The sequence below is a fragment of the Mobula birostris genome, chromosome 17 (assembly GCF_030028105.1).
Source record: "Mobula birostris isolate sMobBir1 chromosome 17, sMobBir1.hap1, whole genome shotgun sequence".
Taxonomy (NCBI): Eukaryota; Metazoa; Chordata; class Chondrichthyes; order Myliobatiformes; family Myliobatidae; genus Mobula; species Mobula birostris.
Window position 1 is genome coordinate 45,088,672 of NC_092386.1, and position 26,580 is coordinate 45,115,251.

General features: G+C 42.0%; 1 protein-coding gene across 5 annotated transcripts in view; it reads left to right on the forward strand.

Moving 5' to 3' along the window:
* Positions 1-26,580, forward strand: part of aopep (aminopeptidase O (putative)) — a 214,497-nt gene that overhangs the window by 55,855 nt on the left and 132,062 nt on the right. For all 5 annotated transcript variants that reach the window (XR_011889537.1, XM_072281633.1, XM_072281634.1 and 2 more), the window contains exon 6: positions 18,296-18,485. Coding sequence is in view for 4 of the 5 variants with exons in the window: in XM_072281633.1 (XP_072137734.1) it covers positions 18,296-18,485 (190 nt within the window). In the remaining variant the exon portion in view is untranslated. The remainder of the gene's footprint in view (positions 1-18,295; positions 18,486-26,580) is intronic.

The window sequence follows — 26,580 nt, forward strand, 5'->3', positions numbered from 1 at the left end:
ATTCATTACCAGAGACAGCTGTGGAGGCCAAATCTTTGGGTATATTTAAAGTGGTGTTGATAGATTCTTGATTAGTAAGGGCATCAAAGGTTACATGGAGAAAGCGGGAGAATGGGTTTAAGGAGGGATAATAAGTCAGCCATGATTGAATTGTGGAGCGGACTTGCTAGGCCAAATGGTTTAATTTGCTCTTATATCTTATGGCTTTATTTTCTATCTTAGTCAGATTTTCCAGCACTATCCCCATGAGATGCAGAAATTGTATTCTGAATACAATTGTATTGTATTCTGTCACATTGTATTCTGAATAAAGTAATGTCCAAAATTCCACAGTCTTGTGGAGTACAGTATTATCAAGGTATATGACCCTCTGAATGAAGAACTTACTCTTCATCTTGACTCTAAATAGCCTAACCTTACTCTGAAGCTGTCCCTCTGGTTTTTGTTTCCTCAAGCAATAGAAACCTCTAGCCCACCAAGCAAGCCCTTTAATGATTTTGGGTTGAATAGTGAAGGAGCAACAATTCAAAATTTTAAAAAAATCACTTTGTTTACGGAAACCTGCATCGTTAATTTTCTTTGCAGATGGGACTACACACTTTCAGAATTAATGTTCAATCATAACACATTAAAATAAAATATATTCCTGACAGAAAAGGCATTGTTTTCATTAGCCCTTACAGAAAGGAGAGTGGGAAAGAAGGGTTTTCATGACTTGAGAATGATAAATGTGCAGATTCCATTAACAGTGTCTGCAATACGGCAGCCCTGCAGCGTATCACTGACAGCATCTTCTATTCTTCTGCATTTAATTCTTCATATGCGGGAATAAAGAGGTTGTATTCCCTAATGATGATGGGTAATGACTGCCTCACAGTTCTGAATGCAGCAAATTTTGGGCCATAATCTTCTCATTTCAGTGTTTGAAATCTTGTGAAACATTAAGGAAGGAACAGGTTATAAAAGCAATTATTAGGAAAATAAATTTGTAGCCCAAATTGGATACAAGGAAAGTATCTTTCTCCACTATAACATTTTCCACGATAGGGCGCATGTCAACTTTATGCTGCCTGCCATTTATCCTGGTTGCATTGTTTAGTCTATAAAATGTCTTTGAACACTTGTTTAGCATCAGTGAATCAGACTCCTAATTCTCTATTTCCAAAATTGCATCAGTAGTGTCATTAACTGATCAATGTACCGAACCCACATCATTTACCTATTAAGAATAAGAATTGGGTGTCTGCTAATCATAAGTTCACTTTGCAATATACAGTTAATAAGTTCCAGGGCCTCGCGTTGACATCTCACTTAATTTACAGGTAACCCCAAGAATGTCCTGTCCCAGTCCTGTGCCGGATAGCAGTAGAATTGAAGTTTTCTAGTCATCACTGAGAAGCATATCCTCAAATCTTAAACTTCCAACAGAATTTGAGCTTTATTTGGGCAAACATTCCCAATTAACATGGTCAACCCAACCACAGCCTCTGCTCTTGGTCAGCTGGTCAGTAAGGGAATTGCCAGTTGTTGGTGGGATGTGGCTCAAAATTGGGAGACAGAAGCTGAGAAGCAAAATCCACAAGACTAGTGGCTAAAGTTACGATGAAAGTTGCTGCTGGAGCTGCAGCAAGTCACTCACGGTCACAGGAGGCCACATATAGAAGCCAGAAAGCATAGTGTGCAGTTTGGAGGAACCCTGCATGTGATAGTGGCTGTGTCCTTTTTAGTGGTTTGGGGAATGCTGTCAGCAGCCTGTCCGAGTAACTAGTACATTTCGTACCTGGTACATACTGCAGCCACCTTCTACCAATGGTGGAAGGAATACTAATCAAACACTGTGCTTTTACTATCTTCTTTCAGTTAGTCCTGACGAAGGGTCTCGGCCTGAAACATCGACTGTTCCTCTCCTTATAGATGCTGCCTGGCCTGCTGCGTTCACCAGCAACTTTGATGTGTGTGGCTTGCAAACAATGTGCTTCATTTGTTGATGAATTGCAAATGGAATTGAATATAATGCAATCAATTGTGAACTTTTGATCTTACAGTGGAAGAAGGTCATTCATGAAATAGCTGAAGAAAGTTGAGTCTCGATGTCTTGAGTCTGAGATGACTGACCTCCAAGTGACCTTTCCTTTGTGCATCAACTATTTGAATATTTCTATTTTGATGGACATTCACTTCAGTTTTACCGAAGTATCTTGATGCCTCTTTGTGCCAAATGCTGCCTTATTGTTGAGGGCAGTCATTCTCACCTCTGGAATTCAGGTGTTTGAACTGGAGCTGAATGGTTTCTGCTTCTAATCTAGGCATGGATGAGTGGGTTGCTGGTGAGTAACGGCTGCTTGATGGGACTGTTAATGATGGCTTTCATCACCTTGCCTACGACTTCAGAGGAAACTAATTGGACAGAAATTAGTCAGATTGGATTCATCTGGATTTTTGTGAACAGAACATACCAGGGTAACTTTCCACATTGTAAATCTACTGGAACAGCTTGACTAGAGGTGCTGCTTGTTCTATAGGGCAGTTAGTCCACATTAGGACTTTGCAGTATATAGTGCACTCAGCCATTTCTTGATTTTACAAAGTGTGAATCAAGTTGGCTGAAGACTGGCTACTGTGATGGTGGGGGGGGGAGGGGAGGTGGTCTCATAGGAAAGCTGAGGTGGAAGATCTGTTCAGTGTGTCTGACTGATCGAGTTTGTGAGTGCTTCAGCACAGGCATGTGGGGATGGGGATGTTCTCGGAGCATATCCTTGTAAGCTGTTTAATTATTCCCCATCATTCACTACCAGGTGTAGTAGGATTGTGATGGAAGAACTACTTAACTTTTGTAACATTAATTTTTTTCAAATATGTTCGCAAGAGAAGTTGAACTCTGATGTAAGCAACAGGAATTCTGCAGATGCTGGAAATTTAAGCAACACACATCAAAGTTGCTGGTGAACGCAGCAGGCCAAGCAGCATCTGTAGGAAGAGGTGCAGTTGACGTTTCAGGCCGAGACCCTTCGTCAGGACTAACTGAAGGAAGAGTGAGTAAGGGATTTGAAAGTTGGAGGGGGAGAGGGAGATCCAAAATGATAGGAGAAGACAGGAGGGGGAGGGATAGAGCCAAGAGCTGGACAGGTGATAGGCAAAAGGGGATACGAGAGGATCATGGGACAGGAGGTCCGGGAAGAAAGACAGGGGGGGGGACCCAGAGGATGGGCAAGGAGTATATTCAGAGGGACAGAGGGAGTAAAAGGAGAGTGAGAGAAACGTATTCCCTTTTGCCTATCACCTGTCCAGCTCTTGGTTCTATCCCTCCCCCTCCTGTCTTTTCCTATCATTTTGGATCTCCCCCTCCCCCTCCAACTTTCAAATCCCTTACTCACTCTTCCTTCAGTTAGTCCTGACGAAGGGTCTCGACCTGAAACGTCGACTGCACCTCTTCCTACAGATGCTGCCTGGCCTGCTGCGTTCACCAGCAACGTTGATGTGTGTTGCTGGGACTCTGATGTTGTGGTATTGAGGAAAGTTGGACATTTGGAACCTGAGTAAATATAGCATGGAACCGTATACTTAATTAAATTGAAATATTAAAATATGAGGGAACCATGAAGAAAAAAATGTAAGTTAGAAGGGATGAATTTAATTCAAGATGGGTATAGAAAACGCAAGGAGAGTGGTAAAAGTTGAATTAAAGACAGGGAAGGAAGAAAGCAAATAATTGAAATAAATCTGAAAAAATTAAAGAATTTTATCTCTACTTTTCATTGCCTATGAAGAAATTATTTAATAATATTTTAAAAAGGATATTAATACTATTAATACCACTGACTTTGTGTGGTGTTTAAACTGTACTTGCCATTGTAATTGATAATTGGTTTATTATTGTCACATATGCAAAGATCCAGCGAAAAACTTTGCTTTGCATGCCATCCACACATTCAAAACATAAATACATTGAGCTAATAAGGCTCCTTTTCATTGACTACAGCTCTGCCTTTAATACCATCATTCCAAATAAACTGATTCCTAAGCTCTGGGACCTGGGCTTTAGCACTCAGATCTGTAGCTGGATCTTCAACTTCCTTACAGACAGGACCCAGGCTGTAAAAATAGGGGACAAGCTCTCCTCTACAATCACTCTGAGCACTGGTGCCCCACAAGGCTGTGTACTCAGCCCCCTGCTGTACTCACTGTACACCCATGATTGTGCAGCCAAGTTTCCATCAAACTCAATATGTAAGTTTGCTGATGACACAACAATTGTAGGCCATATCTCGGGTAATGATGAGTTTGAGTACAGAGAGGAAATTAAGAACCTGGTGGCATGGTGCTATCCCTCAACGTCAGCAAGACGAAGGAATTGGTTGTTGACTTCAGAAGGAGTAGCGGAACGCATGACCCAATTTACATGGTGGTGCACAAGTGGAACAGATCAAAAGCTTTAGGTTCCTCTGGGTCAATATCACAAATGACCTGACTTGGTCCAACCAAGCGGAGTTCACTGCCAAGAAGGCCCACCAGCACTTTTACTTCCAGAGAAAACTAAAGAAATTTGGCCTGTCCCCTAAAACCCTCACTAATTTTTATAGATGCACCGTAGAAAGCATTCTTTTAGGGTGCATCACAACCTGGTGTGAAAGTTGTCCTGTCCAAGACCGGAAGGAGCTGCAGAAGATCGTGAACACAGCGCAGCACATCACACAAACCAATCTTCCATCCTTGGACTCACTTTACACCGCATGCTGTCGGAGCAGTGCTGCCAGGATAATCAAGGACACAACCCACCCAGCCAACACACTTTTCATCCCTCTTCCCTCCGGGAGAAGGCACAGGAGCTTGAAGACTCATACGGCCAGATTTGGGAACAGCTTCTTTCCAACTGTGATAAGACTGCTGAACAGATCCTGACCCGGATCTGGGCTGTACCCTCCAAATATCCGGACCTGCCTCTCGGTTTTTTTGCACTACCTTACGTTCCATTTTTCTATTTTCTAGTAATGATTTATAATTTAAATTTTTAATATTTACTATTGATTTGTAATCCAGGGAGCGGGAAGTGCAGAATCAAATATCGCTGTGATGATTGTACATTCTAGTATCAATTGTTTGGTGACAATAAAGTATAAAGTAGTAAATGCAGCATTCACGCTATTCAATGTTTTTCAGTGGTGAGAGAAAAAATAGTCTTATCATTACTGAAATCAAGGAATACTCTGGAATGATTGCAGCGTCATTCAGCCTTGTTCTAGCTGGTCATGTGTGATAAAAAAGCCAATAATTTTATTTGACTAAGTAGTTTTTTAACAATTCTGGTAGTGGGAGCACACTTGCTTATTTTTGGCCGTATTACCAAACATGGATATGAGCATAGTTTCAGAGGGTTCAAAAAAACAATTCTAATTCCAAAATATTCAGTGGGTTCTGTTCTAGTTATGTGTTCAGAATTCCATCATTGTTGGATCTGATAACATTATTGACTATGTGAGTACTTTGAAAATGAGCCGGCAATGAAAGCTGAAATGGAAATTAACATTTAAAATTGCTAATGCACTTGGATTACCAGGTATTAAAAATAAAGTCAAGTCACTTTTTATTGTCATTTCGACCATAACTGCTGGTGCAGTACACAGTAAAAACGAGACAATGTTTTTCAGGACCCTGATGCTACATGAAACAATACAAAAACTACATTGAACCTCGTAGAACAACACAAAAACTGCACTAAACTACAGACCCACCCAGGACTGCATAAAGTGCACAGAACAGTGCAGGCATTACAATAAATAATAAACAAGACAGCAAGAACAGTAGAGGGCAGTAAGTTGGTGTCAGTCCAGGCTCTGCATATTGAGGAGTTTGATGGCTTGGGGAAGAAACTGTTACATAGTCTGGTCGTGAGAGCCCGAATGCTTCGGTGCCTTTTGCCAGATGGCAGAAGGGAGAACAGTTTGTATGAGAGCTGCGTGGGGTCCTTCATAATGCTGTTTGCTTTATGGATGGTACAGGGACGTAGTACTGCAGTTGTACAAGGCCTTGGTGAGACCACACCTGGAGTTTTGTGTGCAGTTTTGGTCTCCTAATCTGAGGAAAGACATCCTTGCCATAGAGGGAGTACAAAGAAGGTTCACCAGATTGATTCCTGGGATGGCAGGACTTTCATATGATGAAAGACTGGATCAACTAGGCTTATACTCGTTGGAATTTAGAAGATTGAGGGGGGGATCTTATTGAAACATATAAAATCCTAAAGGGATTGGACAGGCTAGATGCAGGAAGATTGTTCCCGATGTTGGGGAAGTCCAGAACGAGGGGTCACAGTTTGAGGATAAAGGGGAAGCCTTTTAGGACCGAGATGCGGAAAAACTTCTTCACACAGAGAGTGGTGAATCTGTGGAATTCTCTGCCACAGGAAACAGTTGAGGCCAGTTCATTGGCTATATTTAAGAGGGAGTTAGATATGGCCCTTGTGGCTAAAGGGATCAGTGGGTATGGGGGGATGGCTGGTACAGGGTTCTGAGTTGGATGATCAGCCATGATCATAATAAATGGCGGTGCAGGCTCGAAGGGCCGAATGGCCTACTCCACCTATTTTCTATGTTTCTATGATGCAGCGTGTGGTGTAAATGTCTGTAATGGCCGGAAGAGAGACCCCAGTGATCTTCTCAGCTGACCTCACTATCCGCTGCAGGGTCTTGCGATCCGAGATGGTGCAATTTCTGAACCAGGCTGTGATGCAGCTGCTCAGGATGCTCTCAGTACAACCCCTGTAGAATGTGGTGAGGATGGGGGGTTGGGAGATGGACTTTTCTCAGCCTTCGCAGAAAGTAGAGACGCTGCTGGGCTTTCTTTGCTAGGGAGCTGGTGTTGAGGGACCCGGTGAGATTCTCTGCCAGGTGGACACCAAGAAATTTGGTGCTCTTAACGATCTCTGTGGAGGAGTCGTTGATGTTCAGCGGAGAGTGGTTGCTCCGTGTCCTCCTGAAGTCACAACCATCTCTTTTGTTTTGTTCACATTTAGAGACAGGTTGTTGGCTCTGCACCAGTCCGTTAGCTGTTGCACCTCCTCTCTGTATGCTGACTCATCATTCTTGCTGATGAGACCCACCACGGCCGTGTCATCGGCGAACTTGATGATGTGGTTCGAGCTGTGTGTTGCAGCAGAGTCGTGGGTCAGCAGAGTGAACAGCAGTGGACTGAGCACACAGCCCTGGGGGGCCCCCGTGCTCAGTGTGATGGTGTTGGAGATGCTGCTTCCAATCCGGACTGACTGAGGTCTCCCAGTCAGGAAGTCTGGGATCCAGTTGCAGAGGGAGGTATTCAGGCCCAGTAGACTCAGCTTTCCAATCAGTTTCTGTGGAATGATTGTGTTGAATGCTGAACTGAAGTCTATGAACAGCATTCGAACGTATGTGTCTTCTTTTGTCCAGGTGGGTTAGGGCCAGGTGGAGGGTGATGGCAATGGCATCATTACAAATACAAGTATAAGATTTGCAGATTCTACTTTCACATGCAGACCCTCAAATTCAGTCATTGTATTTTGTGCTCAGAGAAACAATTCTTAGGTCTTATTTGAGGCTGGCCAGATTGATGTTAAGTAAAATGTTGATATTAATCATTGTTTTAAGTCAGAAAATATACATTGAAAATTGAAGATATATCTGTATGAATTAAATGAAATAGTTACATGATTTTTTACTTTAGTCTGATGAAACAGTGTTTCAGAATTAGGATTAGGTTTATTATTGTTGTCTTACATGATGTAAAATATGTTTTTCAGCAGCAATAGAGAGCAAAGACACAAAATTACCATAAATTACAACATAAATAAAAAGTACCAATGCGTTACTCTCATGGACCGTAGAGAATCTAAAGAAACTGATCCATCAGAGCAAGGAAGAAGCTGCTCCTGAATTGCTAAATGTGGGGCTTCAGGTTCCTGTACCTCCTCCTTGATGGTAGTAACAAGAAGGTGACATATCCCAGATGTTGAGGGTTCTTATTGATGGATGCTGCCTTCTTGAGGCACCGTCTCTTGAAGCTATCATCAATGGTGGGTCCTGTTGTGCCCATGGCAGAGCTGGCTGAGTGTATAACCCTCGGTAGCCTTTTGCAATCCTGTGCACTAGAGGCTTCATACCAGGCTGTGACACAACCAGTCAGAAGCCTCTCCATTATACACCTGTGGAAATTTGAAAGAGACTTTGGGGTTTGAGAATACTTGGTATACCAAATGAAGTACAGCCGATAGCATGCCCTCTTTGTGAATGCGTCAGTATGTTGGGCTCAGGACAGATCCTTGGAGATGTTGACACTCAGGAACTTAAAGCTGCTCACCCTTTTCATCACTGACCCCTCAGTGAGGACTGGTGCCTGTTCTCCAGACTTCCCTTCCTGAAGTCCGCAATCAATTTCTTGGTCTTGCTGACACTGAGTGTAAACTTCACTTGCAACATCACTCAACCATACGATATGTCTCACTTCTGTATGCCTCCTCATTGCTATCTGTGATTGTTCCTACAATAGTAGTGTCATCTACAAACTTATAAATGCCTTTGTCATCAAGTCATCAATGTAGGGAAAGCAGTCCCTGTATTGATTTTTTAGCAAGGAGCTGCGATCTCTGATCCATATTAATTGTGGTCTCCTGAGGGAGTCAAGGATCCAGTTGCAGAGAGAGGTTTAGAAGCCCAGCGATTAATACAGAGGGGATGATGGCATTGAACGCTGAGTGTAATTGATAAACGGGAGGTTGATGTATGTTTTGGTGTTGCCTGGGTGTGCCAAAACAGAGTGTAGTGTCAGTGAGATTGTGCAAAGCTATTGGCAAAACTGAATCAAGTCAAGTTGAGGATAAAGAGGTTTTGACTAAAATTACAGTAAAAGTCCACTCCCAAATTGGGGTAATTTCGTAAAAGGAATGAAGTGTGAGTGGAGGATAATTGTGTATAAACTACAGACATAAAAATCAATTTCAATCTCTTAGAACACTGTGGTCAACAGATTTAATTGGCAGGCAAATTGTGCAATAATCACCACTCTGTTCATGAATACTGCTGCTACTCTATGTAGCCAGAAAGCAGTCATGACCTATAAATATTAACATAGGTTTATACCAAAAGCTAGTTGTTTATTCAGTTATTTGAATGCTGGGAGAAGAACAAAGTATAAAATAATTTCCTTCTAGGAACTGGGTGTTAGACTTTATTACTTCGATGTTATGTTTCAATTGACTTTGATATTAACATTTAGAGTTCACTTTTATTTTGTACCTAATTATTGCGATTAACGGTTATGAAAATACCAAAACACGATGGGTAGTAATATTTGAGGGGTTTTATGTAAATGCATTTGAAATTTACCAAAAACTTTTGTATTTTGCCCTCATCTGCCTTGCCAACTGTTCACACAGCAAAAACCATAAACAAAAGTTCACTTTATCCTGATCGACACTCGGCGAAGTATCAAGTCCATATCCATTCATCATTTAGGCTGCCTATTACCCCTGCAGCATCTGCCTCCATTTTGTCCACGTGCTTTATGACCAACACAGAATTCTGCTTGCTGCACTGGCCTTGGCATAAAGCCATGTTTCCTGTACTACCAAATGTCCGACTCAAAATCTCTGCCTGTCTCTTACCTTGATTGGTTACCTTAATAAATATTTCTACAGCTGAGTACCAAGCATATTGTTTCAGACTTAGTATTGTCTGATTGCTTATATCTCATGTTGGTATTGGGAGACAGTGAAAAGTGATAGGTTTTTGGACAATTTTCTGTGATTGCATTTGCAGTAGAGGGCAACTTTCTCACTTTCCATTTGTGATGGAGATGGCTAATGAGGACATTGTCCCTTTCATGCAGCCTTGGTGGTTACAAGTGAAAAAGAGCATTATCAAATTGATGAATGAATTTAATTAAATCTCCTGATTAGATAAGGAGTCGCAATCATCAACAGTGGAACATGTTGCTTTCCAAAGGCAGATAAAATATTTCCTTTAAAATGTAACTATATTAAGCAGCATAACTTCAAAGCCACTGCCCATTTTGATACTTTGCAGCTGCTACAGACCAAAGTAAAACAAATGAAGCACTCCTCCCTCACAGATACTAAATGAGTATATTACTGGAATTTTAAAGCATCGCTTCTGCTGGTTCAATGGATTGGATTGAAATATTTTATGTTCTGACAGTGCTTCCAACAAAATCAAAGTCTTCTTTAAGCTCTGCAGCTTTTCAGCTTCAGGAAATCTAATCACGAATGAGCAGATTAAATTGCAGTTTATGCCAAAACATAGTGTGAATGAATCGTTTGGCTGAAGTTTTAGTGAGGCAGGGTAGATTATCATGGGGGTGTGGGATGGTGGGCAGACTGGAAATAGACTACCATATAGCTGATAGGGATATGTCATTTAAAACTCATTTTATTGTCATAGGAATTGGAAAATCATTACGGCACAGGAGGCAGCCATTCGGCCCGTTGAATCTCTGCCAGGCTGCCATGTTGAGCAGCCCAAGTTCAAACCTACTCTGTTCTGGTAGCATTGCAAGTTTATTCAAGCAATTATCCAACTTTCTGTTGAAATCATTAATTATGTATTCTTCTATTTCCCTTTTCAACTGTGAATTCCAGGTTATTGCAACCTTCTCATATCTCCCATACTCACCCTCAATTTCCCTACCTCCCCACTGGTCCAACCCACCTTCCTTCCCCCCACCCCACCAATATATTTCTTTCCTAAAGCTTTAAACCAGTGTCCCTTTGGGCACTTTTAGCTAATGGGCACATTCATAATTCTGCACTTGATTAAATTTCATCCTCCTTTGCTCCAAAGAGAACTACAGCTTCCCTAACCTAATCTTGGACTTAAAATTCCTCAGACCTCATCTCTGAAACTAATCTGGTAAATATCTTCTTTACCATAACAAGAACATGCTTCCTATACTTTGGTGACCAGAACTGGATGAAATGTGACTTAATCAGCACTTACAAAGTTTCTCTGTGGCTTCTCTTCTGTTGTACTGGTTTTTTATTAATGAAACCCAGGTCAATATACACTCACAACTCGCTGGAGGAGCTCAGCAGGTCGGGCAGCATCAGTGGAAACGATGAGTCGACGTTTCGGGCCGGAACCCTTCGTCAGGACTGGTGAAGGGTCGAAACGTCGACTCATCGTTTCCACTGATGCTGCCCGACCTGCTGAGTTTCTCCAGCGTGTTGTGAGTGTTGTTTTGATCCTAGCATCTGCAGATTATTTTGTGTTTTCAATATACACTCAGCAGCCACTTTATTAGATACACCTGTATACCAACTTGTTAATGTAAATATCTAATCAGCCAATCATGTATAAAAGCATGCAAATATAGTCAAGAGGTTCAGTTGTTGTTCAGACCAAACATCAGAATGGGGAAGGAATGTGAACTAAATGACTTTAATGGTGGAATGATTGTTGGTGCCAGACAGGGTGGTTTGAGCATTCCAGAAACTGCTGATCTCCTTGGATTTTCGCACACAACAGTCTCTAGAGTTTACACAGAATGGTGCAAAAGACCAAAAAGAAACATCCAGTGAACAGCAGTTCTATGTGCAAAAATGCCTCATTAATGAGAGAGGTCAGAATAAAATGGCCAGAATGGTTCAAGCTGACAGGAAGGTGACAGTAACTCAAATAAGCACAGTTATAACAGTGGTATGCAGAAGACCATCACTGAAGGCACAATATGTTGAACTTTGAAGTGGATGGGCTACAGCAGAATACCACACCAGGTTCCACTCCTGTACCTAATAAACTGGCCACTGAGTGTACACTTTGCTAATGACTCTTAATATGTCCTGCTACCTTCAAAAATATGGGCACATAAGCCCACCAAATGACTCTGTTCTGTGTTGCCTCTCCTCATACACTGATACAAAAATGAATAATCTTCTACTTCCCTGTATTAAATCCCAACTACCCCTTTTCTGTCATCTTCCAAGTAGTTCGGTGACACACGTGCAAGATTAGCATCGTTGGAAAATCTTGAAGTTTCTCTCTGTGTTCCAATATCCATGTTTCATGTTATTTCTCACTTTCCTTTGACAGAGAAGGAACATATTTATCCAATTGTCTATGTTAACTCTTAAGAGCAATCACATGAATCCTCCATTCTCTCATTTCTCATTTCTCTACAAGCTGTTTTTCCTTATGTACTCATTAATGACCCCTGATTCTTTCACTAGCTGCTGCACGAGAGATAACTTGCACCAAACAGCCATCTTGCCTTCAGTATGTGAGAAGAACTTGGGGAATGCCTAATCCTACCTGGTAAACTCGATAATTACGAGGACGGTGCTTGTACTCTTTCCTGAGCAAGAATGTCACACGTACCACTTTCCAGCACTGTGGTACCTCTCAATCTAGGAACATTGGAGCTATGGTCAGACTTTATTTGATCTGAGAAGAACAGCCAGCTTTTTCAAAACATCATGCCTGTCCTCATCTTTCCTTTTCTATCATTTCAATTTCTACCAATATTTTCAGCAATCTATCCTGTGGTAAACATTTAGATAAAGAATATTCTACTCTTAACCTGTCATTTTTTAAAATACCTATTAAGCCCCACTTGGCATCTTATCACTTACTTTCCATTTGCTTGCCAGTGAATGTTAACGGAAGTGAGAAGAGTGACATAATTGTAGTACCAGTAAGTAGTATCTTACACATGCCAACACAAAATAGACTTCACAGTGATGCAGCTAGCAGAAGTCTGGTGACCTCGGTTCAATCTGTCTTAACTACATGGGTTTCCTATGGGTTCTCTAATTTCCTCCCACAGCAGTTTGAGAGCTTAATTAATCACTGTATTGCCCTAGTATGTAGATAAATGATGGAATATGGGGTGCGGGGCGGATTGATGGGGATGCAGTTTGAATAAAATGGATTCGTGTAGGATTAGATTAAAATGGGTGCTTGGTGGTCAGCATGAACTTGGTGGGCTGGAGGTTCTGTTTCTGTGCTGTGTCCCACTATAACAAATATGTACACATGGGCCAGCCACAAATGGTGCAAGCTTAAAAGAAGCATTGCATATTACTGTAAAATTTGAATTTATGAATGAATGCGCACTATATATTTGGGGTAGGCAAAAATGTTAAACATTTCCTGAAGTCCGGCATGATGCTCTGTTATTTTTAGCTTTCAACTCTGTTTATGCAAACGTGTACACAGTGTGTTGTATGTCTGGATTCCTGTTTATACAATAGATTCCTGAGGTTATTCTCTCCAGCCTTGGATATGTCATATGAGCTGTGTGCCATAAATAATTTCATTTCACTGTGAAACTTTGGTATTAGATTTTACTCAAGTGTAGCATGTACTTCAGTTGATCAGAACAGCAAGCAAAATTTCCAACAGAGTTATGCATTTTGTTTGCATTAATGTTTTGTTATGCATTTGTGTAATCACGTGAGTGAACTTATAATTATGAGGTAGCCTACACGAAACTGTATTTTCCACGTATGTCACTGCATCACAAACCAATTGGTGATAAAATCAGGTGTTTAAAATATTCCAGGTGAAGCAATACATCATCTGCAGACCTGTTGGGGGTCATCTGTAGTATCCGGTGCTCCCGATGTGGCCTCCTCTACATTAGTAAGACCTGACATAGATTGGGGGACTGCTTTGATGAGCACCTCCACTCTATCTGCCAAAAGCGGAATTTCCCCGTGGCCAACCATTTGAATTCCTATCCCCAGTCTCATTTTGACATGTTGATTCTGTACCTCTTCTTCTGCCGTGATGAGGCAACTCTTAGGGTGGAGGAGCAACATTTCATATTCCGTCTAGGTAGCCTCCAACCTGAATGTATGAACATCAATTTTGCCAGAACATTTTTTAAATCTCTTTTATTCTCTTTTTCTTTTCCCCTCCCCCTTCCCTCTTCTTCTATTCCACCCCCTCCCCAGCCTCTTACCTCTTTTCCTCACCCGCTTGTCAACTCATCCTGTGCCCCTTTTTCTTCCCGTTCTCCCATGGTCCACTCTCCTTTCCTATCAGATTCCTTCTTCTCTAGCCTTTTACCTTGCCCACCCACCTGACTTCCACTGTCACATTGTCCTCCTTACCCTCCCCCCACCTTCTTATTCTGCCATCACCTCACTTCTTTTCCAGTTAAAGTATTTATGCAAACTAAATCTGTGATTGTTGTGAATCTGAAATGAAAGCAGAAAGTGCTGAAGTATTTGGTGGGTAAGGTAGTTTCCGTGGAGAAGGTAATGATAAGTTCTCTGATGCTTTTTCATCAAACTAAGTGAAGTAAATAAGCAAATATGAGGAAATCTGTTGTTTTCAGACAGTCCCCTGATTCCCCAGATCACAAGATGCCTAGGCATGATTTTTTTTAACATGGGTACTATGGTATATCAGCCACTGCCTCCTCCATGGCCTCTTCTGCGGCCACGATGAGGCCTCTCTCAGGATGGAAGAGCAAATAGAACTCATTTTCTATCTTGGTAGCCTTCAACTTGACACCATGAACATTGATTTCTCTAATTTCTGGTACTTTCCTTCTCTTCCCCCTTCTCTCTTTTACCATTCCCCATTCTAGTTCCTCTCTTAGCCCTTCTCTTGTCCTCACCTGCCATCATGTTTCTCTGCTGCACCTTGTTCTTCCCTTACTCCGGTGGATCTTGTCCTGTACGACGAGGGGTGATTGATAAGTTCGTGGCTTAAGGTAGAAGGAGATGAGTTATTCACTTTAAACTTTCTGCATTTTCACTCAAAGAGTTGAACTGCACGTGCACGTAACAAGAGCGTCTTGGACCTCCAGGTGGTCCACAGCAGGGGTGATTGTTAAGTTCGTGGCCTACGGCAGAACGAGATGAGTTACATGCACGTGCAGTTCAACTTTTTGAGTGAAAATGCAGAAAGTTTGAAGTTTCTCCTCATCTCCTTCTACTTTAGGCCACAAACTTATCAATCACCCCTGCTGTGGACCACTTCTGGAGGTCCAAGACGCTGACTTCTACAAAGAAGGGATCCGTATGCTCCACAACCGCTGGACTAAGTGTGTAAATGTAGGAAAAATAAATGTGCTAGGTTTTCTAAAATTGACTCCTTTTACCTTAGGCCACGAACTTATCAATCACCCCTCGTATCAGATACCTTTTTTCTTCAAAGCCTTACCTTTTTCACCTATTACTTTACAGCTTGTACTCCTAACCCCCCCCCCCCCACCACCTTGTTCAGGCTACTTCTCTCTTCCTTTCCAGTCCTGATGAAGGGTCTTAGCCCTTCATCTCAGAGATGCTGCCTGACTTCCTGAGTTCCTCTAGCATTTTTTGTGTTATGTCCATAACCTGACATGTCTCTGTGTTGGAAATGAGCAAAATCAGTATGTGTGAGAGGATCTCACAGAAACATACATGGTGGGAGAGAGAGCAGGTGAGGAAAGAGTGACTGCCATTTGGCCTCACTGACTAAGTCTGCTCAACTTTCCCAGCTCTGCTTGGCTTGATCCAATCCTCGATTGCTGATGACAGAGAGAAAGGCTCGCGGAGATGCCCCATTTGCTTCTGGCAGAAGATCCCTGTGGCTCTGCAACAGCAATCAAATCCATTCCCGTCTGTCCTACCAGATTCCCAAATGCTCATTCGTGTGCATGAGGTGTCGTACACATGGGAGGATCTGTCTGCAGGAGGTGCTGGTGATTAAGAAGGCAGTTAGTATACTTGCCTTCGTCTCTTGCCATAAATGTACAAGCCTGAGATGATAGCTGACATATAGAGTGAGATATGATCAATTAGTCTTTTGCCAAGAGTTTGGAAGAATGAGAGGACATCTTTTTAAAAGTCTAGAAAGTTACAGAATTAGACGGATTAAATACAGGAGGGTTATTCCCACTGACCAGTACTAAATGCCAAAGACCTTGGGTCACAGCCTAAGGATAAGGGTAAGCCATTTAAGACCAAGATGAGAGTGAAGGTGGGAGAAAGAAATAGGTGAAAAGAAAGTGAATTTCTCTGACAGAGTAAAGTCACGTGGCAGATGGGATTATTTAAGCTTCTTTGATGGTATGTGAGGCCTCCAGCGGTCATAGTCGACCATGGATATTGCGTGCTAGCTGTCTACAGTCAATCAACACTCAAGCCTGTACACTTCCTGTTGCTCAGGGAAGTGCCATAAGGGAGCAGTTGATGGGCAAGGAAGGAGGGTCAAGGCAGTTGCAAAGAGAACAGTCCCCTATTAAATTCTGAAAGAGAAGGGATGGAATCTTATTGGAGATGGTGGAATTTGTGAAAGGTGATTTATTGAATGCAGAGGCTGATGGGATGGAAGGTAAGGACTAGGAGATTTCTGTTCATGAGGAGAAAAAGTAAGAACAGAGTTGTGGGAAATTTTTATTTGATCATGAAATGTAGGTACTGCAGACAATGCCAGCATTTGCTGTCTATCCCTAGCTGCTTATGAATTTCAACCATGTTATTGGAACAGGAGCTGTATGCAACTCATACTGGATAAGAATGGCATAATTTCCTTTCCTGAAAGACATTAGTGAACCAGGTTCTATTTGGAACAATACAGTAGTGTCCTGTGACTAATACCATACCAGCTTTTTACTGCAGATACTTATCTGAATTTCATTGCACCAACAGAAAAGATCATTGCAGGCTCAATATACTCAACTAGTAACTTAATCACCATGCTGCACTTCCCCTACTCATGGGGAAAAAGGTGGGGGGGGGCATGAGGTGTTTCAGAACATCACCCTTGGCACTGTATATATCCTGATGCCGACCTACTATTGAGTCCCAGTACAGTACTGGATTATTGAACTAGTAGTATGAGCATTCTGAAGGTTGTCGTGAATTACAGGCTGTACGTGGGACAATCCCCAATGCTTTTATGAAATCTCTGATCCAGTCAGAGGAGTTCCACTGTATTCTCTTTTATAATGTACTATTACTAGCAATTACATTCAGTGACCACTTTATTAGGAAGCTCCTGATAAACCTGATAAAGTGGCCACAAAGTGTATCTTCATAGTCTTCTGCTGCTGTAGCCCATCCACTAAAAGGTTTCACATGTTGTGCATTCAGAGATATTCTTCTGCACCCCACTGTTGTAACGCATGGTTAGTTAAGTTAATGTTGCCTTCCTGTCAGATTGAACCAGCCTAGTCATTCTCCTCTGACCTCTCTCTTTAACGAAGTGTTTTTGCCCACACAACTGCAGCTCACTGGATGTCCTTTTTTTTTTGCACTTTTCTCTGTAAACTCTAGAGACTGTTGTGTGTGAACTTCCCAGGAGATCAGCAAATTCTGAGATATTCAAACCACCCCATCTGGCACAATCATTCCACTGTCAAAGTCACTTAGATCACATTTGTTCCCCATTCTGATGTTTGGACTGTACAAGAACTGAACCTCTTGACCATGTCTGAATGCTTTTATGCATTGAGTTGCTGCCACGTGATTGGCTGATTAAACACTTGCATTAATGAGCAGCTGTACCTAAGAAATGTCCACTGAGTGTAGATGAATCTGTTTTCAGCAATGCTAACAGATGTGTATTTATATCCATTACTAAATCTGTTAAAATAAATTTAAGTTATATTTTTTAAATTAAATTTTTGCTGACCCCTTATGCCAGTTAATGTCTGAGGATGTTTAGCAACATTTAGTTCAAATGATGGCTGAGGTTCTATCAGTTTGGAAGTGGGTAAAATTCAGTGGAAAGGGGCAACCTTTTTCATAGCAAGAAAAGTATTAAAATATTAACTTAATTCAATTTGGTATTAATTGAGATATAATTATATTTGATGCAATAAGTTATTTCTTAAGTAAGCTATTGTGAAATTATGGAAGTATTACATGGAATCGTATGTGCACATAAACACTCAGTGGCCACTTTATCAGGTACCTCCTATACCTAATAAAATGGCCACTGAGTGTGTGTTCATGGTCTTCTGCTGCTGTAGCCCATCCACTTCAAGGTTTGTCATGTTGTGCATTCCGAGATGCTCTCCTACACACTACTGTTGTAATTCATGATTATTTTAAGTTACTGTTGCCTTCGTGTCAACTTGAACCAGACTGGCTATTATCTTCTGACATCTCTCATTAACAAGACATTTTCAGCCATAGAACCACTGCTTACTGAATATCTTTTTAGTTTTCACAGCATTCTCTGTAAACTTTAGACTGTCTTTGCTGATTAGATATTTGCATTAACAAACAGGTTAGGGCGTACATAATAAAATGGCTACTAGCTGTACAAATAATGAAGAAACATCCAAGATTTTAATAATGTGCCTTTTTTTTAAGTCCACACATCATCTTCCTATCGCAGTCTGTTCTGTCTGGAGGAATCCATCTCTGTGGAATTCGACTGTGCCATGAAATAGCTCATGCCTGGTTTGGATTAGCCATTGGTGCTCGTGATTGGACTGAAGAGTGGATAAGTGAAGGCTTTGCTACTTATTTGGAGGATATATTTTGGGCAAAAGCACAGAAGGTACAATTTTATTCTCCCTTGTGCTATGTCACATTAGTACCCAGTGTCTGAAATTGGGCTTGTTGCTGTTGTAGTTCTCGTGGTGCAAAGTTTCTTTAAAATTAATAACTATTCTCTTGAAATAAAGTAGCAAAGAGTTTCATAAAAAAGATATAGAATGCAAGACTATCTTCTAATCTATAATCTATCACTGTTTGGTAGATATGCCAACATAAACATGAATCCCAACACTGGATTGTTAGTCAATGCTGTTATTTATTTATTTTTACCTGCGTGGCAGAAATTGTGTTGGGAAACCAGGACAAAAAATGAGAATAGTTCTACCTTTGAGACTGAGAGAAGCCTTCAAAGTTTTTGTTTTCTTTTGCCAGCATTTTTTGTATGTAGTTACGTAGAGATGTTTTCTTCTAAGGGCTTGCATTTTCTGAGCCTTTTTCTAACGTGGAATTGTTTATGTCCTGTCAGTTTAGAGATTATTAAACACTTTGGCAAGGATAACATAGTGTAACTAATGTAATCCCCATCCAAGTATTGTGTGCATTGAAAGTGCAAATTTCAGCAACCCATTGCGTGAAAAGTTGCAGCAGTGCGAAAGTATCCAAGTTATTACTATCAGCTGATTAATGAAAAGACCTCCCATGTTCTTTGTGAAATTCAAGTCATAAAAAAATCAAGATTTTATTGCAAACTGTTTATTTTCACAAGTCTTTTTTTTACTATTTGAATTTTATGCTCCCAGCTGTGACATGCTTTGGAATACCCTAAGGATATCAGAATCATAATCAAGTTTTAATATCACTGGCATATGTCGTGAAATTTAACAGCAACAGTACAATACAATACATGATAAATATAGAAAAAAAGCAAATTAATTATAGTAAGTATATATATATGAATAATAGTTAAATTAAAATAGTGCAAAAATAGAAATAATAAAAGTGAGGTAGTGTTCATGGGTTCAATGTCCACTTAGGAATCAGGTGGCAGAGAGGAAGAAACTGTTCCTGAATCACTGAGTGTGTGCCTTTAGGCTTCCGTATCTCCTTCCTGACAGCCACAGTGAGAAGAGAGCATGTGCTGGTTGATGGAAGTCCTTAATGATAGACATCGCCTTTCTGAGGCACCGTTCCTACAGAGGCTGGTACCAAAGATGGAGTTGAATAATTTTACAACTTTCTGTAGCTTCTTTCGATCCTGTGCAATAGCCCCCTCCCCATACCAGAGAATGATGCAACCTGTTAGAATGCTGTCCACGGTGTTTTAGATGACAAGCAAAATCTCCTCAAATTCCTAATGAAATATAATGCTGTCTTGCTTCTTTATGGCTGCATCAATATGTTGGGACCAGTTTAAATCCTCAGAGATCTTGAGACCCAGGAACTTGAAATTGCTCACTCTCTCCACTTCTGTTTCCTCTATGAGGATTGGTTTGTGTTCCCTTGTCCTACCCCTTCTGAAGTCCGCAATCAGGTCTTTTGTCTTACCGATGTTGAGTGCAAGCTTGTTGCTGCGACACCACTCCACTAGTTGGTATATCTTGCTTCTGTACACTCTCTTATCTCCATCTGAGATTCTGCCAACAATGGTTGTATCATCAGCAAATTCATAGATGGCATTTGAACTATGCTTAGCCACACAGTCATGAATACAGAGAGAGTAAAGCAGTGGGCTAAGCACACATTCCTAAGGTGCACTAGTGTTGATTGAGAAGGAGCGGTTGATTTAAAACCTGGTCGAGACCAGCCTGCAAGACAAACGTTCGAGGTCGGCCGAGGTGCGACAAGTGAAACGAATTAGTCAAAATATCAGCCAATATACTCCTTGTTTGCTCTAGGGGAGCGGCCTCATCGAGGGAAGTGCCTTGTGAGAAAAGTACGAGTCTTTGTCTCCAGAGTCTTCGGCGAGGAGGCTGAGGGAGGAGACTACACCACAGTTGGAGAGGGTGAGAAGTGGTGAAGAAATGATAGGTCAACTGATTCAATGTGCTGCTTGCATGATGTGGGAGGTCAGGGACGTTGATGGTGCCTCTGGCTGCTAGAAATGTGGAAAGTGTCCAGGTTCAGCTCCTGAAGGACCGTGTTGAGGCACTGGAGAGGCAACTGGATGACCTCAGGTTCATCCGGGAAACAGATTTTTCTGGACTGGACCTGCAGCGAGATCGTTACACTGAAGATACTGGAAAAGAGAAGTGGGGGGGGGGCGACGATGAGGAAGGGATGGATGCTTGGAGTACAGGAGACCCCGGGGGATGTGCCTCTTGAAAACAGGTTCACCCCCTTGGAAGCTGTCGGGACAGAAGACAGTGCCGGACTGAGAGGCGGACGGGTCTGTGAGTCAAAAATTGGCGCTGAAACAAAGCCTAAGAGACAGAGGTCAGGCAGAGCCGTGGTAGTAGGGGACTCCATAGTGTACAAGTAAGGGTTTCTGTGGCAACAGGTGGGATTTAAGGATGGTGTATTGCCTCCCTGGTGCAGGGATCCAGGACATCACGGACCGATTGCAGGGCATCCTCAAGGGAGAAGGTGAACAGCCGGAGGAGGTGGTGCATGTCGGCACAAATGACGTCGGGAAGAAGATGAGAGACATTTTGCAGCGTGACTTCTGAGAACTTGGAAGAAGGCTGAAAAGCAGGACCTCCAGGGTGGTTATCTCAAGTTTTCTTCCAGTTCCTTGAGCTGGAGAGGACATGAGATAGGGGATCTGAATGTATGGCTGAGGAGCTGGTGCGGGAAGCAGGGATTTTGATTCTTGGACCACTGGGATCTGTTGTGAGGTAAGGATGAATTGTATAGAAGGGACGGGTTGCACCTTAACAGACGGGGTACCAGCGTTCTGGCAGGCAGGTCTGGGATTATCAAATCCCAGATTTGATAAGGGAATTTGAGGTAAAGGACCCATTAGGAGGTAGTGACCATAATATGATAAATTTTAATCTACAATTTGAGAGGGAGAAGGGAAGATCGGAAGTGTCAGTATTACAGTTGAACAAAGGGGACTATGGACCCATGAGGGAGGAGCTGGCCAAAGTTGACTGGAAAGATACCCTAGCAGGGATGACAGTGGAACAACGATGGCAGGCATTTCTGGGAATAATACAGAAGATGCAAGATCAGTTCATTCCAAAGAGGAAGAAAGGTTCTAAGGGGAGTAAGGGGCGACTGTGGCAAACAAGGGAAGTCAAGGACAGTATAAAAATAAAAGAGAGGAAGTATAACATAGCAAGGATGAGTGGGAAGCCAGAGGATTGGGAGACTTTTAAGGAGCAACAGAAGATAACTAAAAAGGCAATACGGGGGGAAAAGATGAGGTACGAAGGTAAGCTAGCCAAGAATAAAAAAAAAGGAGGATAGTAAAACTTTCTTTAGGTATGTGAAGAGGAAAACATTAGTTAAGACCAAAGTTGGGCCCTTGAAGACAGAAACGGGTGAAATAATTATGGGGAACAAGGAAATGGCAGACGAGCTGAACAGGTACTTTGGATCTGTCTTCACTAGGGAAGACACAAACAATCTCCCAGATGTAATAGTGGCCAGAGGGCCTGGGGTAACAGAGGAACTGAAGGAAATTCGCATCAGGCAGAAAATGGTGTTGGGTAAACTGATGGGACTGAAGGTTGATAAATCCCCAGGGCCTGATGGTCTGCATCCCAGGGTACTTAAGGAGGTGGCTCTAGAAATTGTGGATGCATTAGTAATCATTTTCCAATAATCTATAGATTCAGGATCAGTTTCTGCAGATTGGAGGGTAGCTAGTGTTATCCCACTTTTTAAGAAAGGAGGGAGAGAGAAAACAGGCAATTATAGACCAGTTAGTCTGACATCAGTAGTGGGGAAGATGCTGGAATCAATTATAAAAGATGAAATAGCGGCATATTTGGATAGCAGTGGCAGGTTAGGTCTGAGTCAGCATGGATTTACGAAGGGGAAATCATGCTTGACTAATCTTCTGGAATTTTTTGAGAATGTAACTATGAAAATGGACATGGGAAAGCCAGTGGATGTAGTGTACCTGGACTTTCAGAAAGCCTTTGATAAGGTCCCACATAGGAGGTTAGTGTGCAAAATTAGAGCAAATGGTATTGGGGGTAGGGTACTGACATGGATAGAAAATTGGTTGGCAGATAGGAAACAAAGGGTAGGGATTAATGGGTCCTTTTCAGAACGGCAGGCAGTGACTAGTGGGGACCTCAGCTATTTATAATATACATTAATGATTTAGATGAAGGGATTAGAAGTAACATTAGGAAATTTGCAGACGATACAAAGCTGGGTGGCAGTTTGAAATGTGAGGAGGATGTTATGAGAATGCAGGGTGACTTGGACAGGTTGGGTGAGTGGGCAGAAGCAGTTTAGTGTGGATAAATGTGAGGTTATCCACTTTGGTGGCAAGAACGAAAGCAGATTACTATCTGAATGGTGTCAAGTTAGGAAAAGGGGGGAAGTACAACGAGATCTAGGTGTTCTTGTTCATCAGTCACTGAAAAGTAAGCATGCAGTTACAGCAGGCAGTGAAGAAAGCTAATGGCATGTTGGCCTTCATAACAAGGGAAATTGAGTATAGGAGCAAAGAGGTCCTTCTGCAGTTGTACAGGGCCCTGGTGAGACCACACCTGGAGTATTGTGTACAGTTTTGGTCTCCAAATTTGAGGAAGGGCATTCTAGCTATTGAGAGAGTGCAGCGTAGGTTCACGAGGTTAATTCCCGGGATGGCGGGACTGTCATATGTTGAAAGATTGAAGCGACTGGGATGAGAGGGGATTTGATTGAAACATATAAGATTCTCAAGGGATTGGACACGCTGGAGGCAGGAAACATGTTCCCGATGTTGGGGGAATCCAGAACCAGAGGCCACAATTTAAGAATAAGGGGTAGACCATTTAGAACAGAGTTCAGGAAAAACTTTTTCACACAGAGGGTTGTGGTTCTGTGGAATGCTCTGCCTCAGAAGGCCGTGGAGGCTAATTCTCTGGATTCTTTCAAAAAGAATTAGATAGAGCTCTTAAAGATAGGGGAGTGAAGGGATATGGGGAGGAGGCAGGAAAAGGGTACTGATTGTGGATGATCAGCCATGATCACAGTGAATGGTGGTGCTGGCTTGAGGGGCTGAATGGCCTACTCCTGCACCTATTGCCCATTGTCTATTGATTGTCAGCGAGGAGAAAATATTATTACCAGTCTGCACAGATTGTGATCTTCCAGTTAGGAAGTCAAGGACCCAATTGCAGAGGGAGGTACAGAGGCCAAGGTTCTGTAGCTAATCAATCAGGACTGTAGGAATGTTGGTGTTAAACGCTGAGCTATAATCAACGAACAGCAGCCTGACATAGATGTTTGTTTTGTCCAGGTGATCGAAGGTTGTGTGAAGAGCCATTAATATTGTGCCTGCTGTAGATCTATTGTGGTGAAAGGCAAATCGCAGTGGGTCAGGGCAGGAGTTGATTCTGGCCTTGATCAACCTCTCAAAACATTTCATCAGCATAGACGTAAGTGCTACTGGATGACAGTCGTAAAGGCAGCTCACACTACTCTTCTTGGGCACTGGTATAATTGTTGTCCTTTTGAAGCAGGTGAGAACTCCTGACCGTAGCAATGAGAGGTTGAAAATGTACTTGAATATACCTGCCAGTTGGCTGGCACAAGTTTTCAGAGCCTTACCAGGTATTCTGTCAGAGCTTGCTGCCTTGCGAGGGTTCACCTTTCTGAAAGACAGCGTGTCATCACCCTCCGAGACAGAGATCACAAAGTCACCGGATGCAGCAGGGATTTTCACAGCTGTAGTTATATTCTCCCTTTCAAAGCAGGCATAAAAGCCGTTGAACTCATCTGGTAGTGAAGCATTACTGCCATTCATGATGTTGGGTTTTGCTTTGTAGGAAGTAATGTCCTGCAAACCCTGCCAGAGTTGATGTGCATCTGATGCCGCCTCTAACCTCTCTTGGAATCATTTCTTAGCTCTTGAAATAGCCCTCCGCAAGTCAAACCTGGCTTTCTTGTATTGGCCTGGGTTGCCGGACTTAAAAGCCATAGATCTAGCCCTCAGCAGACAACGAACCTCCTGTTTCATCCACAGCTTTTGGTTTGGGAATGTACAGCAATTTTTTGCAGGCGTACACTCGTCCACACAAGTTTTAATGAAATTGGTAACAACTGTGGCATATTCATCCAGATTCGAAGATGAATCCCTGAATACAGTCCAGTCCATTTACAGGATTCAAAGCAGTCATGTAGGCGCTTCTGTGCTTCCCTTGTCCGTACTACTGGTGCTGCAGTCTTCAGTCTCTGCCATAGGGAACAGATGTACAGCTAGGTGATCAGATGTTCTGAAGTGTGGAACAACACGGGAATCTTAGTGTAACAGTTGTCTAGTGTGTTGCTTCCCCTGGTATTACAAGTGATTTGTTGATGATAATTATTTAATGATTTTTTCAAGCTGGCCTGGTTAAAATCCCCCAAAATCCCCCAAAATGGTGAAGGTGTCAGGGTGTGTCCTTTCGAACATGTTCATCACATCACTCAGATCCCCTGAAGCCTGTTTGATATTGGCCTGAGGTGGAATGTACACTGCTGCCAAAAAGATCGATGACATCTCCCGTGGCAGGTAAAATGGATGGCACTTAATTGCGTGATATTCCAGGTCAGGTGATCAAAGTTGGGACATCACTGACACATTAGTACACCATGAGGAGTTGATCATGAGGCATACACCACCACCTCTGCTTTTGAGAGACTCGACAGTCATATCTAGATGGTGTATAGTGAACTCGTCAATCTGGATCACTGCATCTGGTCCGGAAGGGGTTAACCAGGATTCCTTTAAGCAGAGGACTCACGCTGCCCTAATATCCCTCTGATACAGCACCCTAGCTCTGAGATTGTCAATTTTATTTACCAGAGACTGCACCTTTGCCAGCAAGATAGTCGGTATTGAAAGTCGAAAATCTCGTTCTTTTTTTAAACACACTTGTAGCCCCAAGCGACCGCCACATTTCCGATGAAGAGTACTCCTAGCACAGATATTACGGCCACAGTAAGCATTATTTTCATTGGTTGTAAGCAGTGACCGTTTGTTCTATTGCATTAAAATATCTTTATTAACTGTACAGACCTTGGATGCAGTTGTGATTCTTAGCTGTAACAGGCTGAAATGGGAATATTTAATCATATCCATCGAGCTACACCACCACAGGTTTGCCCTTTTGAAGGTGCCCCAGAAGTAAATATGAAAAGGGCGATATTAGATATGTTTGTTATTTATATAAGTTATATATATAAGACAGTGGGGTCAATTAAGGATGAAGGAAAATGAAAAATGTTGGAGCTTTCTAAGGAAACTGTCTTTTTTTTTGTATTGGTGTATTTTAGAATCAATCGATTGTTGAAGTTGTTCTTTTATTCCATTGAATTTTCCAACCAGTTAGTACTTGGCCTTTCCATAAAGCCCTGAAAAAATTATCCAATTCCCTTTTGTAATTTATTGCTTAGTCTGCTTACACCACCTTTTCAGATGCTGTCTACCAGATCATTACTAGTTGTATAATTTGTTTTCGTGAAAAATCAATATCCTCTGATTACTGACTATTCTGTCCCTGGAAGCATTTGCTTCTTATTCATCCTAAAAGACTTCGTCATGATTTTGAACAGCTTGATCCAATATCCTCAGGTTTCCCATAAGAAGAAAATGACATGATTGTTCGAGCCTCTCCACTGTTTGAGCTCTGGAAAAGCAACCTCCACTTCTACCACTGAGCTGAAGTTCCTGATGAACTTTCTGTAAAAGTTGGCAAATCCCGGGAATTATTGGAGTTGTTTCATATTGGATGGTTGTGGCAAATGTGACTGCTTGTGTCTTAGTGAAGTTCATCTTGAGATTGCCATTAGAAAACCCAAAAATCTGAGATGCAAAGGGACCTGGGAGTCCTTGTGCAGAACACTCTAAATGTTAACATGCAGGCAGAGTTGATGGTCAGGAAGTCAAATACAATGTTAATATTCATTTCAAGAGGTCTAGAATACAAGAGCAAGGATGTGATGCTGATGTTTTATAAGGCACTGGTGAAGCCTCACCTTGAGTATGGTGAACAGTTTTGGGCTCCTCA